This window comes from Rhinichthys klamathensis, unplaced genomic scaffold (genome assembly GCF_029890125.1).
Source record: "Rhinichthys klamathensis goyatoka isolate OS25496 unplaced genomic scaffold, OSU_Roscu_1.1 h1tg000022l_1, whole genome shotgun sequence".
NCBI lineage: Eukaryota > Metazoa > Chordata > Actinopteri > Cypriniformes > Leuciscidae > Rhinichthys > Rhinichthys klamathensis.
In genome coordinates this window covers 622,188-638,536 of record NW_026606573.1, presented here as the reverse complement: position 1 = coordinate 638,536, position 16,349 = coordinate 622,188, and the positions used below count along the sequence as shown (strand labels likewise).

General features: G+C 38.9%; 2 protein-coding genes across 3 annotated transcripts in view; one reads left to right on the top strand and one right to left on the bottom strand.

Annotated features, from left to right (window-relative positions):
- The first annotated feature begins 4,005 nt into the window (after positions 1-4,005).
- crabp1b (cellular retinoic acid binding protein 1b) lies at positions 4,006-11,037 on the top strand. Its single transcript, XM_056242419.1, has 4 exons — positions 4,006-4,113; positions 5,746-5,924; positions 7,624-7,737; positions 10,792-11,037. The coding sequence occupies exons 1-4, from the start codon at positions 4,044-4,046 to the stop codon at positions 10,840-10,842; spliced, it is 414 nt and encodes a 137-aa protein (XP_056098394.1). The 5' UTR covers positions 4,006-4,043; the 3' UTR covers positions 10,843-11,037.
- A 2,979-nt stretch (positions 11,038-14,016) lies between these two features.
- Positions 14,017-16,349, bottom strand: part of sin3ab (SIN3 transcription regulator family member Ab) — a 31,281-nt gene continuing 28,948 nt past the window's right edge. For both annotated transcript variants that reach the window (XM_056242319.1, XM_056242327.1), the window contains exons 20-21: positions 15,062-15,263; positions 14,017-14,402 (exon numbers count right to left, since the gene is read on the bottom strand). In XM_056242319.1, coding sequence (XP_056098294.1) covers positions 14,181-14,402; positions 15,062-15,263 — 424 coding nt within the window. In that variant the 3' untranslated portion in view covers positions 14,017-14,180. The remainder of the gene's footprint in view (positions 14,403-15,061; positions 15,264-16,349) is intronic.

Here is a 16,349-nt window from a genome sequence, read left to right as displayed (position 1 = left end):
GGCTCCGGCCCTGGAACAGCAGACACTGGCTCCGGCTCGGGAACAGGAGACACGGGCATGTCCAGGATCCGAGCCAGACGCTCCAGATAGTCCAGGTCCATGAAGGCAGATGGCACTGGCTCTGCCTCCGGCTCTGGAACGGGTACTGGCTCTGCCTCCGGCTCTGGAACGGGTACTGGCTCTGCCTCCGGCTCTGGAACGGGCACTGGCTCTGCCTCCGGCTCTGGAACGGGCACTGGCTCTGCCTCCGGCTCTGGAACGGGCACTGGCTCTGCCTCCGGCTCTGGAACGGGCACTGGCTCTGCCTCCGGCTCTGGAACGGGCACTGGCTCTGCCTCCGGCTCTGGAACGGGCACTGGCTCTGCCTCCGGCTCTGGAACGGGCACTGGCTCTGCCTCCGGCTCTGGAACGGGCACTGGCTCTGCCTCCGGCTCTGGAACGGGCACTGGCTCTGCCTCCGGCTCTGGAACGGGCACTGGCTCTGCCTCTGGAACGGGCACTGGCTCTGCCTCCGGCTCTGGAACAGCAGACACAGGCATGTCCAGGATCCGAGCCAGACGCTCCAGATAGTCCAGGTCCATGAAGGGAGACGGAACGTGAACAGTCTCTGACTGGGCAGACGGAACGTGAACAGTCTCTGACTGGGCAGAGGGAATGTGAACAGTCTCTGACTGGGCAGACGGGACGTGAACAGTCTCTGACTGGGCAGACGGGACGTGAACAGTCTCTGACTGGGCAGACGGGACGTGAACAGTCTCTCGCTGGGCAGACGTGACGTGAACAGTCTCTCGCTGGGCAGACGTGACGTGAACAGTCTCTCGCTGGGCAGACGTGACGTGAACAGTCTCTCGCTGGGCAGACGTGACGTGAACAGTCTCTCGCTGGGCAGACGTGACGTGAACAGTCTCTCGCTGGGCAGACGTGACGTGAACAGTCTCTCGCTGGGCAGACGTGACGTGAACAGTCTCTCGCTGGGCAGACGTGACGTGAACAGTCTCTCGCTGGGCAGACGTGACGTGAACAGTCTCTCGCTGGGCAGACGTGACGTGAACAGTCTCTCGCTGGGCAGACGTGACGTGAACAGTCTCCGAATGGACAGGCGCAGGTCTCCTCCTCCTCCTCCGTCCCTTCTGACGGATATGCGCAGACTCGGGGCTGGCTAAAACCATCGACGGAGTACCAACACTGGACGGATCCAGTGACAATGATTTTCTTTCCGAAGAGGCCAGTGGAGAAGACTCTGCTGCCCTCCTCTCCTCATTCCTTTGAGCGCACAGGGAGAAATATTTTAAAAGAGAAATCCCATTCTCCCTTTCTGCAGGACAAAGTTCGCTCCGCTGAATCCACATAATGGCTCGTTCGTTCTGTCACGGTGCGTGGTGTGGAATAAATCCGTGGATTCAAGTGCAGAGTAAGAAATATTTAATAAGGACCAAAACATAAAATAAACACAAGAAAACTACAACGTACAACCTTAATCCAGAACAAACAAGGCAGGGCAGGAACAGAACTCAACACGACGAATACACGTAACAAATACAACGAACGAGCACAGGACAGCAAACACAGGAAGACTAAATAGGAAGGCAAATAAGGTGGGTAACGAGGATAACAGGTGGGACAAATAAACCAATAATCAGATAACAAGGGGGAGGGACCAGACAATAACAAGAGCACATGGCCCAACATAACAAAACACTCAAGTGCATAACCAAGACAGGACAGACATGTGACAACTCTAAGTTTGAAGTATGCACATGTTATAAATAAGACCCAATAACTCCATTTATTGTGCACTTTAATCTTTGAAATTTTGCAGACCCTTTACATTCAGTACATACTACATGGAAGGTAATATCCAAAAAAGCAAAATAGGGGCATACTAAATGAAACCTTATTCTAAAGTGTTACCAAATCAATATTAATGAAAGAATACTGCTGAGAGAATCGTTCAATGATAAGCATGGGAGATGGGAAGATTGCGAGCTGAGGTCTAAAGACTCAATCACTGATTAGTCAACATAGATAAATGATCAAGCAAAGATCAGATGGACTGGAGTTTGATGTACTGCTCTTCAGACGCCCAGGGCATTGACGCATACCGTCCCACTGGGAGTGACTTCCATTAGGTACGTTTCTGAGTGAAAAATGACTGAGCATAATAGATACCCTAATGAGTCTGGGGGTCTCTATATCTATGACATCAGTGGACAGGGTGTTGTCACACTAGGCCATGTCTCTTTTGCTAAGCTGGACGTTGATGGATGTTCTCCATTAGTGAATGTCGATTGGTGATTTGTTATTTGATCTGGTATGACCTCAAACCAGGTCCATCTGAGCCCTGATGGGAAGCTTTTAAAATCTAGGTGTTCATAAAAAGACAAAAGGAAAGATGAATACTTTACAATAAAGTTCCATTTGATAACATTAATTAAAACATTAACAATGAACAATACTTCTACAGCATTTAGTAATCTTTGTTAATGTTAATCTCAGCATTTACCAATACATTTTAAAGATCAAAAGTTGTATTGGTCACACTTTATATTAGGTTTTTAACTACCGGTATGTAAAAAATATGTTAGGTACAATCTACTTATTGAATTGCAAAACAGTTGCTGCTATTGAGGTCGGATACGGGTAAGGTTAGGGTCAGGTTTGGAGGTATGGTTAGTTTTAAGGGTGGGTTACAGACCGGTGTGAGGGAAGGCTTAACAATGCAATTATAGTAGTTGAGTACAATGTATAATTAAGTTCAATGTAAAACATGTATGTATGTACACAATAAGAGCATTGCATCAAATGATTAATTTAAATTTTAGTACACAGTACTAATGATTAATGAATGCTGTAAGAATAGATTGCTTATTATTAGTTATTACATGAACTCATGAGAGCTTATTGTAAAGTGTTACCCATAAGTGAAATAAAAGTACTTAAAAGCAACAGTCCACTGTTACTGCAATAACATGACACAATACAATACAGTATGTTAATGCAAACTTTAAACGTTCTGCAGGTTTTTGAGGAACAATTGCCCTCCACATCATGGTCTTGGCATAGCGTGGTCTCTTTCATGGACCACACATTGGCACATTCACCAGGGCCTTATAAAAACAAAGGAGAGAAAAGATACATTCACACACAGCATAATCTAAAGGCCCATACCAAATCAATTGATTGATGGGACAAACAGTGGCTGATGAGGGTGTGCGAGCGAGTGGATGGGTCCGTCCCTTCTCCTGGATACTTCCTGGAGAAATGACAGAGTGCTCTCTGCCCTCTCTCTACATTAATTATCAACCGCTGTCTCAAAGGCACTTTGTCAAATGAGATAAATGAAACAACATCGGGACAGGAACAAATCAGACTGTCGAGCAGGGGAGGGAGGAGTTCAGCCTGGGGCCCCTCTTTCTCTCCTGGGGCTCCTGTCCTTCTCCTCTTGGGAGGCAGGATCCGGGATGAATGGGTCTTCATGGGAAATGTGTCGAGGACATGTTCGGGGGTTGTTTTTAAAATGTGCTGTAGGTCGTTTAAAAGAGAATTAATATTCAGCACTTCGGAATGGTTTTTAAAAAATGAAACCTATTGCTTACATTTATATTCATCCAAAAGTTGCAGAACTGGCAGAATGATTAAAAGACTTTATAAGAGTGAACTGACTACTTAAAGTCTTTAGGAGCTTTCTATGAGAATAAATGCGACAGCTCGGATAGTATTAAAGCAATGAATTCAAGGATGTGAGATGAATGAGAAGCGCTAGAGAATGGCTCCTGTAAGCCATTACATCCATCTGGGCGGGAGGGAGGGACCACTGACGTACGTCACAGATGCTTGCTATCAGCAGTGGTCCAGAAGGCGTAACACAGAGACAGAAAGAAAGAGACAGTAAAAGAGACAGTGTGAGAAAGAGAAGAAGAAAACGGGGAGAGACTGACAAGTTCTTAGATCTGAAAAAAATAAAAAGGGTTGGAGATCTATTTAAATCTATTAGGTTTTTTAAAAGTTTTTAAAGTAACACTGATAAAAAGGAACCGGTCAAGATGCCTAATTTTGCTGGAACCTGGAAGATGAAGAGCAGTGAACATTTTGAAGAACTCCTGAAAGCGCTCGGTAAGTGATCCACTCAGTTTATCCTTCAATATGTGTGTAGTAGGTGAGCACTAGACTATTTTATCCTGTTGTTTAGGCCGCGTCCAGGATCCTCTCTTCTTCTGCTGTTTCGTCTTCAATAGCATATTCATGGATTAACTAGTGTGAAGAGTAAATCACTATTATTTTCGGGCTGTTGGACTGCTTCTTCAGTCTCTTTTGTTTCTTTGGCAGCATGAGTTGCCTGGATTCGTATTCAAATTCTCAAAGCTAGAGAGACAGAGCAAGAGATTTAGCAAGGGCACGAAAATGAACCCACTCAGTGGATTTTTTTTTCTTCAAAATTAAATTAAATCTAATAGTTTAATACCAATAACCATTTTACGAGGCCCCCTGCAAATACGGTTTGGTCAAAGTCTGTTCAGAACTTCACACTACCATTCAACTACTTTACACTACCATGTTTTTGAAAGACGTTTTTAATGTTCACAGAGGCTGCATTTATTTGATTAACAATACAGTTAAAACTAATAATGTACAAAAAATATTACAATTTTAAATAACTGTTTTTGGGTTTAATATGTTTTGAAATGTAATTTATTCCTGTGATGGCAAAGCTGTATTTTCATTAGTCCAGTTTTCAGTGCCACATGATCCTTCAGAAATCATTTTGCTCAATAAACATGTCTTATTATTATCAATGTTGAAAACATTGGTGCTGCTTAATAGTTTTGTGGAAACCATGATACACTGTGGTTTTCATGATTATTTGATGAAAAGAAAGTTCAAAAGGACAGCGTATTTAAAATGTAGAAATCTTTTAAATGCCTTAACTGTAACTTTGAATCAATTTAATGCTGAATAAAAGTATTAATGAAAAAAATGTGTGCATATTAGAATCAAGAAATGTCATATTTTCCAATCAAAAAATAAAGTAATGCTGAGTGAAACTGATGCCAGTTCTCCAGAAAAGCCTCTAAATTGTTTCCAAACATAAAGAGAGAAATTTTGGGATGGAGGGGAATGAGAATTGAAATATTTATGAAACTGATCAAACAGTTACTCACCCTAATAGTTTACACTACAATCCTGTGTAGTCCAAAAATGTGCAATTAGTCCTAGATTAATTTCAACATTGTCCAAGTAGGCACTATACAAGACCAAGAGCCGTGGCATTCCTTCCAGTCAACACCCTGTCATTACAACTCCTTATTTCCAACATCTGCTGATAACAATTTACTCTGTGGTCACTTGCAAACTATTTATGCAGAGAATGGCATACCACAGCTGTATGAATGCTTGCTTTGCCCCAGTTATGGCTTGGAAAAATGAACATCAGACACATTAAAAAACATGAAAGCAGATCAGATATTCCCTTTGCCCCAGTATCTATTGCAGCAGATACAAATAAATGATGTAAGTATACCGTCTTGAGGGAATTATATGAAAGTGGATAATTACAGCACAGTCGAGAGTGATGAGTGCTCACGGAGTTATTCGATTATTTATTGCGTATAATAATCATTTTAATTGGAGACTTTCAATTTGAGACATTTATCCACTCTGTCTCAATGACATAGAGCTGAAAACATTTACATAAGCAAAGTGACACATTTGTACACAAAACATGATTACATGTTTTGTGTAATGTAGGGGTGAACGCTATGCTGAGGAAGGTGGCCTGTGCAGCAGCTTCCAAACCACACGTGGAGATCCGTCAGAACGGAGAACAGTTCTACATCAAAACCTCCACTACCGTGAGGACCACAGAAATCAATTTCCAGATAGGACAAGAGTTCAACGAAGAGACCGTGGATGGGCGGAAGTGCAAGGTAATACAGCTTAGGGGTTTTCTTTTGTTGTGATCGATATTTATATTGTCATTTGAAAAAGAGCATAGAGAGATGACAAATCATAAGAACTATGTACAGACAGCTGACTATACCCTAAAAAGAATAACAAACAATACTGTTTAAAAGTTTGGGGTCAGTACTGTTTTCAGCTACATTAAATTGAACAAATGTGACAGCATAGACATTTATAATATCACAAAATATTTGAAATTGAAATTTCTATTCATTAAATCCTGAGTCCTGAAAAAATGTATCATGGTTTAAGCAGCACATCTGTTTTCAACAATGATATAACAAGAAATGGTAACATTTTACAATAAGGTTAATTAGTAACATAAACTAAGAATTAACAATACTTCTTCAGCATTTATTAATCTTAGTTTATATTCATTTCAACATTTACTAATACGTTATTAAAATCAAAGGTTGTATTTGTTAACATTAATGCACCGTGAACTAACATGAACAAACAATGAACAACTGCATTTTTATTAACTAACATTAACAAAGATTAATAAATACTGTAACAAATGTATTGCTCATTGTTAGATCTTAACACATAAACTAATGTTAACTAATGAACCTTATTGTAAAGTGTTACCCAAATGTTTCTTGGGCAGCAAATCAGCATATTAGAATGATTTCTGAAGGATCGTGTGACACTGAAGACTGGAGTAATGATGCTGAAAATTCAGCTTTGACATCACAGCCACAAATTACATTTTAAAATATATTAAAATAGAATACATCAAGTAAATGCAGCCTTGCTGAACATAAGAGATTTATTTAAAACAAAAGAGCAAAACACAATTCTTTCACCTCTTATTTAGGTCACAGATAGTTTGGTAAATTAGATTATAGGACACACAAGCGCATCAAAGCAACACTGCAGGCTTATCTAGACTAATTTCAGTCACCCTTATGTCTTCCACCTTTAATCTCCTGGATTTAAATGGATCTGAGGGGATTCTGACTCAAGCGGTTGCACCATCACACCCAGAACTGCATAAGATAATGTGTGCATACTAAAGAACTGATGAGCACTGATATGACAGGATGTGTTTCGTGAGGGCACTGAGTTTTCCTTCTGAGCCTGTCGACCCATCAGAGGCTGCTGAAAGGGCAATCGGCGGTTGCAGGCCGAGCTGTCATGTGCTGGAAGTCCTTTTTAACAAGTTAACCTTTATGACTGCTGCCATTTAACAGGCAAATAAAAGTAACCACAGATCTGGCACAAAATAAACATCTGTTTTTGACATAAATCGACACCCAGGCATTTTCTATTTAGATATTTGGCAGAGGCCATCTGGCATAATAAAATAAACATGAAATAAAACCTGTATATTTAGTCATCCAAGATTTTAGTTAAGCAGAGAGGGTGAGTAATACAGATGAATGTATGTAGAGGATATATAGAAGGGTAAAATGTATAGCTGTGGTGGGCGTCTCTCCTCAGCCTATTACTTAGGATTCACTCCCTCAAATCAATGGCCTAAGAGGCTTTAACATTCAATGGAGATCATAATTCAAATGCAAATGGACAGAAGAATTCCTCTGAGAATAATTTGAATGTTCTTCCCTGGAAAGAACTATTTTTTTTCACAGAGTAGGCCTACTGTAGATGTAGATACAGACGTGCATCTTCAAAAGACTACCGTTAGACTGTAATTGTCCACAGAGCCTGGTCACATGGGAGACAGAGAACAAGATGACCTGCAGGCAAACCCTTGTGGATGGTAACGGCCCTAAAACGTACTGGACACGGGAGCTGAGAGGGAACGAACTCATGCTGGTGAGGAACTTTTCCCTCAACACTACTAAAAATCACTCATTCTGTGTCTGGCACCCTCCATTCTGAGCTGAAGGTCGCATGTTTCAATCTGCTTTGCGATTACTAACACTCGTGATAAACTGCTCATATTCATTTATTTGCTTGGAATTAAAAAAAAATGCAACACTGGGTAAACATCTGGCCTTCTGTCTTTTATAGGCCAGATGGACAACAGTAAACTGGCCTTATAACTGAGGAGGTTTTACTGACTTTGCTGCCCCTGAGGGACATCAAATGCCTTCCTCTTTCGCTCAAGTATCTGTTGTAAACTTTAAAGCGCATTTCGGAAAGACTTGTGATGGTGAAACACTGTGAAATGATTTTTTACCATTCTTTACATGGGTCACTGAAAATATGTGCCATGAAAATGAGCATTCAATAAAGGTATCTTGTGCAGGACACAACCTACAGTAGCAGCTAACCTCATGTGACACTAATTTCTGGATCACATGGATCTTCTGCAATTTTGCTGATGAAAAAAAAAAAAAGTCATGCCATGACATAAAGTTCATGCTATTTATAAGTAGTTTGATATGTGTAGGCCAAACTTAAAAGTTCATAAGGGTTCCATATAACACAAGTTATGATGACCGAGGCCCAATTTTGGATTCGCTCACTATGCTTTATTCAGTAACCTCTTCAGCAAAATGCAGTACACTTTAGTATGCCAATACTTTTTTCAAAGCATTAGAAGCACAAACATCATATTTTTGTTGTGAGAACTATTCGTGATAATCACAGACAAGGCTTAAGCCGAGTCCCAGACTAAAATGCATGAAAGAAACATCTTAAAATATGTCAGTTCCATCGTTTGGTCTCAAGATGCACACCAGTAATGTTTTTTCGAAGACACGGACCGGTTAAAAAAAGCTACTTCGATGTCCTAATTGAACTAAGGTAAATAAATAAATATTCTTCCTTAAAATACAGGGTGCATAAGTCAGGACACCCATGTTAAATTCCCATAGAAACCTTCACCTTGGCTTACTTTCCATAAGATCATCTCAATGCAAATCAAACCAGCTATTAGGCTAACTGAAATAAAACCATGCCAATCTCTAGGTATGGTGAAGGGTATGTGATGATGTGGGGCTATTTAAATTTCAACGGCCAAGGGAACTTTATCAGGATGTCCTGGATCCTTTAAAAATAAAAATCTGCCTGCCTCTATGGGAATTTAACATAGGGGTGTCCTGACTTAGGCTATGCACCCTGTATTTTAAGGAAGAACATTTATTTATTTACGATACATTATTCATTCACAAAGAAAATTGGTGTCCTTAAAGGTTGGGGTTTTCCTCATTTTTTTAATTAAGGCATTAAGATCAATTTCCAAAAGATGATTTTTTATTCCTCTTTTTAGTCAACTTTAGCATGGGTGTGTTCACTTATGCTAAGCACTGTATACACATCTTCTGGGTTTCCAAAAAAGCTCTTTTTTAGTTTCATCTGACTAGAGAATCAGGGCCCTTTTGAAGTTCCAGTCGTGTCCGACAACTGAATATGCTGGAGTTTGTTTTTGGATGAGCGAGAAGGATTTTTCTTGATTATTGCCCTGATGGTCAAAATGGGAATTTTCAATGCTTTAGCTATTTTCTTGCAGCCACTTTCTATTTTGTGAAGCTCATCAATCTTTTTCTGCACATCAGAACTATATTCTTTGGTTTTACTCATTGTGAAGGATGATTAAGGGAATTTGGCCTTTGTGTTTCCTCATATTTGTAGTCATGTGAAAGTCATAGCTAGACAATTTCATGTTCCTAGTCACCCTGTTGTGCTAAAAAATGTACTGAGTAACAGCTAAATTTGCAGCATAGTTTTATATTACTTTTTAGTATTTTATTTATTTATGTATGCATTTATTCTTTTGTCTTGCATTATATTTTATGCTGAAATGTATTTCACATTTGTTGTAAAAGTGATTTAAGAGGCCATTTCAGGCCCTATGTACTCCTATTCATGGAAAGTCATTGCTAAATAAATGACCTCAACAGGGAAATACGCTGGACCATTAACACAGCACAACTTGCATCCAGTCTTATTTTTGGTCTACATTAATGCACTAATGGACCTTGACACAGTTGGTGGCATTACATGATGCAAGACAAGACATGTTGAAGTCACATCTGTGTCTTATTAGGCAGAGCAGTGAAATGGTGATGCAGCCGGCTCACATCACAATTCCTTCAGACTTTTGAATGCAAGATAGTGATGCATATCTTTCCATTCATGACCAGCTGTTTTGTCACGAGCTGAATAATCATGCCAAAGTATTTGACCAACTGCAGCTTATTTTAAAAATGTTCCGTTGCATACGCAATGGCACTTGCGCTTTTGTTTATTGAAATTAATGTGTTATTCTCATAAACCATTTGTCTTATGCATTGCAGCTCTCTTCATTATAAATGGCTCACTTAAACTTTTCTTCATCTTTATCTGTTTTTCCTTACCCTAATGATTAATGCGTGTGTGTTTTGTGTAAAAATGGCCACACATTACCAAAATGCTGGCATCATGGAGCAAAGTTACTGGCAGTGACCCAGAAAATACTTTGCAAATGTGTCTAATTGATCATGTTACATGTAGGAATGCTGGCGGTGTGTAGGGGCCTGACACTCCTCTCTCTAATGTCTCCCACGGCACCGCCACACACACCAGATGGCCTGTCCTAATACCATTTTTAAAAGAGTGTGTGAGGTGGTCCTGCTCTGGAGCGCAGATGGTGTATGGTGTTGTCAGCTGCTCTAGTTCTGTTTTGGTGTGATTTTCAAACTCGTAAATGGCAGCATCGAGATGTCAGAGGCACTTCCTCTTAATTCGATCAATACATCGGTCAAAGCATTTCAGTGATGCACAATTTCAACAAGCTACATACAAAAGTTAAACGTAAAACAGCTCCTGTACCTTCATCTTAATGACTGCAAATGAATCATGGTAAACGAAATAAACTGTGAATAACACTGAAAGAATGATTGAGTTCATGGCATTCTCTCTCTGTTTGTCTTCATTGCTCAGACCTTTGGGGCCGACGATGTGGTGTGCACACGGATTTATGTGCGGGAATGAGCACCGAGATGAACTGGATGGAGGGATATTCCGGCACTTGCAGCTTTGAAGGAGTAACATTTTGTTCATGATTAACTTGCACTGTGGTTTGTTAGTTGATACTTTCTTCTGTTCTAAGTTGGATACCATTTGTGTGCATTAATAATTAGATTCATTTTTATAATGTTTCTTATTAATTATAGCCTATATGTACAGTGTTAGTCAGGCCTGGCGCGAGGTCTAAGATTTAAGGTGGGCTACAGGACCCTTGGGGAGGGCCGGACAGTTGGGGAATTGAGTGATCCTGGTGTTAGTTATTATGGTAACACTTTACAATAAGGTTCATTAGTTAACTACATTAGTTAACATTAACTTAGAATGAACAATACTTCTTCAGCATTTATTCATCTTTGTTAATGTTAATTTCAACATTTACTAATACATTATTAAAATATTGTTAACATTAGTTAATGCACTGTGAACTAACATGAACAAACAGTGAACAGCTGGATTTGTATTAACTAACGTTAACAAAGATGAACAAAAACAGTAACAAATGTATTGCTCATGGTTATTCATGTTAGTTAATACATTAACTAATGTTTAATAAATTAACCTTATTGTAAAGTGTTACCGTTATTATATTCATGGTTATATCTGATAAAACATTCTTAGCACAGTTACGATGGTTCATTGCAGCCACGTCTCAAGAACTTAATTTACTTTACTTTCTTTTTCAGTCACTGACCGTGCATGAAATAATAAAGACATGTACTTGTTAATGATGTGATTGCATTTTTTTTCATGTAACTGTTTTATTGTAAAATATTTTAAAATGTAATTTAGTCCTCTGATCAGCGGGAATTATTTGAGTCTTCAGGATTTGACACAGAGACGCATGCACACACACACACACACTCTCTCTCTCTCTCTCTGTCTCTTTATTGGGACATTCCATAGACATAATGGTTTTTATACTGTACAAACTGTCCCCTTACACTAACCCTAACCCATCACAGAAATATTCTGCATTTTTAGATATTCAAGACTTAATTATGATGTATGCTGTGTTCCCTCATGGGGACCCCCAAAAAAAGTCCCCATATGGTCAAAATTTACTGGCATTACTATCGTTGTGGGGAACATTTGGTTCCCATAACATACACTCTAAAAAATGCTGGGTTGTTTCAACTCAAATTTGGGTCAAATATGGACAAACCCAACCGTTGGGTTAAGTTTTTTATTTAAATGCATATAAATGAGTGTAGGGAATACCAGGTATACACACACACGTAATACATTTCTTCCAAAATATGAAAGCTCATTAATATAAGACATTAGCAAATGCAAACAACAAACATGTGGCTAATGGTTTGTAAAAGAATCAAGGGTCAAAAGAAAGTGTTGGAATCCTACTCTCCATCTGTCATTAAAAACGTTTTCATTTCATGCTCTGAGAGTTATGGACTTGTAGAGTTTTTTTTGACCAATTTCTCCAGAGACTGCTTAACTATAATGCAGGGTAAAATCTTTATTGAATAATGAGGCATATCGAACCAGCACCTTTTTATTAATTGTTTTGTTAAATTTCACTGTAAACTTTTATTACTCTATTTGGTGTTAAAATTTCCCCTCCCCCCTTTTTTTGGGTCAAGAAAAGATCTTTGATTCTCGTTTAAAAAAAAAAAGCTAAATTTTATAAATTTTTACTAAGTATTAAAAAAACATAACAGATTATTAATAAAGTCTTAATTGCATTTCCTAATAACAACTGTAAAGAATTAACATGAGAACTCCTGTTATAATGAGAGTTCGAGTAATGTTTTAAGTTAACTCTAAAGTCACATTTCAGTGTAGAACATTATTACACTGTGCCCCAGGAGACGGTCCCAACGCTCCCTCTGCTGCCAGTGTGGAAAAACAACACCGTGGTTTCAGTGCACATTAATTATGCATCCTCATATTCAGAGCATGTGAACGTAATTCAGTGAAAAAACAAGCATGCATTATTGATCGTTACGGTTCCAGGAAGCAAGACACACGGCAGGGTAATCTACTACAATTCTGTTTTATTTCAATCTTTAAAACAATAAGTAATAATATAAAAGGGCTGTACATGAGAACATAGAAACATGCCATCATTGCCTTCTTTAAATATGTTTTACATATTTGTCAGCATAAACCAAAGCCTCAAAGCACACACAAATGTGCCCCAAGTTACATTTCCAGACTTCTCGTTATAAGAGGGCAAAATGGGACCAAACAGGATCGTTTCTAAGTTCTACTCAGAACACAGGCAGTGATATCACAAATTTGAATACAAGTTCAGATAAGGGCCAAATATAGCATCATGAAAAATGATCTTATATAACATCTGCAACAACAGATGTCAAAACGAACATTTCTGTGACTACATAAAGAGAGGAGACAGAGTGACCAGACAAAACACAAGTACTCCCTTTGGTAAGAATAGTCAAAGTGTTTTCTTAAACATCCCAGCATTAGCCTCCTCCACTACGCGGATAAGGAAGCCTAAAAGCTGAACTACGTAACAGTGAAGGTTGTCTGAATATAAACAGTCAGGCATATATATATATATACACACACATTGTATTTACATTACAAGAGCTTTTGTGACTGTACTTATTCTGGTGTTCCTGATTGACACGTTGTGGCTGGTATCTTGGATGTCTATTAACTAACAGTAATACCTTCATTAATGGTGCTGTAATTAACCAGTGAAAAGAGACCTTAATTACATTTCATGTATATTGCGAACAATAGACAAGGGAAATTCACATCATCATTCCTGGTTTAGCTGCGTAGCCCCAAGCACAGAGGCTTTTTTAAAAAAACTCAAGATTCAAGAGTCAAGATTTTATGTCATCGTCAGACATTTTCTCTCATTTTTTGAACATGTGTGTGGTTTAAGTGAACCACAAAAGATTGCTAATAAACTACTATTCACCTTGAGGAGATGAAAAATAAAAAACGATATACAAATGGGCATGGATTTGACCTGTATTTGTAAACCATCCTTTTCACAAAAAGCCACTCAAAAAGACAAAAGTGATTCTTATTGTCGTGAGAATCAAACGAATGTCTGACAAGAGCTTCAGCATTTTTAAGAAGTGTTTTCTTGCCCTCATGATTAAAGGGCAATAACCAACTGGGTATAAAGTCCTGGGGGACTCCAATCTAAAAAATTTAAAAGGTAAAAATAAAAAAAGAAAGTGAGCAATCTTCAAAGAACTCAATGGCGGTCCCATTTTAATTTCAGTGCTACTTCAGTCATCATAAAAACAACATAAAAAGGAGGTAAAAGCCCCCCCCCCCCCCCTGTTTTGAAAACTTGAGCTTTACAATGTAGTGCCATAGGTGACTTTATATTTGTTGATGTTCTGGAAGTGGACGATCTTGGGTTCACAGACCGTTCTGCAGGGCAGTAGCCCCTCCCGGCCCTCTCCCATCAGCCACTTGTGCGCGGCGGCTGCCATGTCGCTGGTCACGTGCTCTTTCCGCCACCTGTCCAGCCACGCCTGAAAGCGCTGATGCAGACGAGTGCTTACTCGCTGGTGAGACTGAAAACCATTGAGATAAACGGAAATCGAATCATTGTAAAACATCTCAAAACAAATTCCTTTATCACATTGATTCTTAACTGTAATTACATTTCTAATAAATATGAAAAAAAAAACAAGATGTGAATTGAAATCATATTTTCCTCTCAATAAGAACATACAGAATTAGAATCGTTAACATTCTGGAATCACAAAATTTATTGGGATAGTCCACCCAAAAATGATAATTTTGTCACAATTTACTTCCCCCATCATGTTGTTCCAAACCTGTAAGACCTTCTTCTGTGGATTAGAAAAGATATTTTGAGGACTGTTGGTAACCAAACAGTTTCAGTTCCCATTGACTTTCATTGTTATTTTTAAGTCAATGGGAACCAAAACTGTATGGTTACCATAATTCTTCAAAACATCTGCTTTTATGCTCCACAGAAGAAAGAAAGTCATACCGGTTTGATGAAAGAATTGTCATTTTTGGGTGGACTACACTTTAAAATATCAACACTCCCAGATTCTGTTAATACAAATAATCATTTTAATATTATAAGATAATTACAGAGGAAATTTCTCATTCAATAAGGGGGCCTTTGAATATGGTGTTGGACATTGGGAAGCCCTCAAGTCAAAAAAGTTTGAGAAGCACTGCTCTATCATCTATATACCTGATGCGCTCTCAGCTGTGCAGTGCGTCGGTACATGTAGTCCTCCGACTTAAAGACGTACACCATCTTGTAGGAGTTGAGCTTAAACATGCACTCCATCTTCGAGTCCTCGCCACCCTCAGAGGATTTCTTGGCCGTTTCTTTGACCTCTCTCATCTGCACCTCTTGACCTCTCTGGCACTTCCGGATTCGCCTGAGATTCCTTAAAAAAGAAAAGGGCACATTGTTTCATTTTCAAGAAACTTTCCTAAATTTAGTACAAATGCTATCAAACATGTTAAAGCTCAGTATCTGACAGCTTAAGGAGAGGAAGATCCTAATCTAAAAGAGAAATTATGCACCAATGCAACTGTCTACAGTGCACCTTGGTCTTAATAGATATCATAAAATATCAACAGATACGATTATTTCCATTGAAAACTCATATCCATGGCAAATTCATATTGATCAAGTGCCAAATCAAGGTTTTGGGTGGATAAAAAAAATCAATAAAAAAACAAACAAAAACAAAACAAAAAACCGGACAGTTAATTTCCTTGCTTCAATTAAAGACTAAAATTAGAAGTGTACTTACCAAAGGTTACAGATGTGAATGGGCATAGAAACCATGACTCTTATTTTGAATTCAGGACTTCACTTAAAGAAACTAGCCAATCGTCACAAAAAAAGAAACCAGGTAGGGAATTAGGTTAAATAGCCAGGATATGGGTTGACATTGTGCATTATGCATTGCATGACCATGCACTAGAAATGTTTGTTGCATTACTTTTTTCTTAGCAAAAACAGTGGTGCAATGTAAGCTACACAACCTCACACTGCACATAAACAGAAAAGAAATGAATCAATAAAAAAAGAAATAAAAGAAATTGATTGTCTGAATCTGGATGGAGACATCAAGAGCATCTCTCCAGCACTGCACATAAAACATGCATAAAAACAAAAAAGAACAAGCAAATCAATCATCCTTCCCATGCTAGAGCTCAAACGTCTGTTGGAAAGAAATACACGCACATTTGAGGATAAAATCCAGACCAGATTTTTATTGACAAGCCCCTCTCTGAAATACAGCCGTGTTTGTGTCAGACCATGGTGAGTTTAATTTCGAGTCACAGCACTACTTTGTAAACTGACAACCCCAATCGAACTCGAGAGAGAATCATCTCTGAGATCTCAGCATACAAGGTCTACTCAGTCCAATCTTTGACTATAAAAACATTTACACACAAGAATGAAATCAAGTTACATACAGAAATATATCTGTGAATAGAATTACACAAACAGACCACAG

Coding starts and splice junctions, on each gene's coding strand:
- crabp1b (XM_056242419.1), top strand. CDS start 4,044: ATGCCTAATTTTGCTGGAACCTGGAAGATGAAGAGCAGTGAACATTTT. Junction 4,114..5,745: donor AGAACTCCTGAAAGCGCTCG/GTAAGTGATCCA, acceptor TGTGTAATGTAG/GGGTGAACGCTATGCTGAGG. Junction 5,925..7,623: donor TGGATGGGCGGAAGTGCAAG/GTAATACAGCTT, acceptor AATTGTCCACAG/AGCCTGGTCACATGGGAGAC.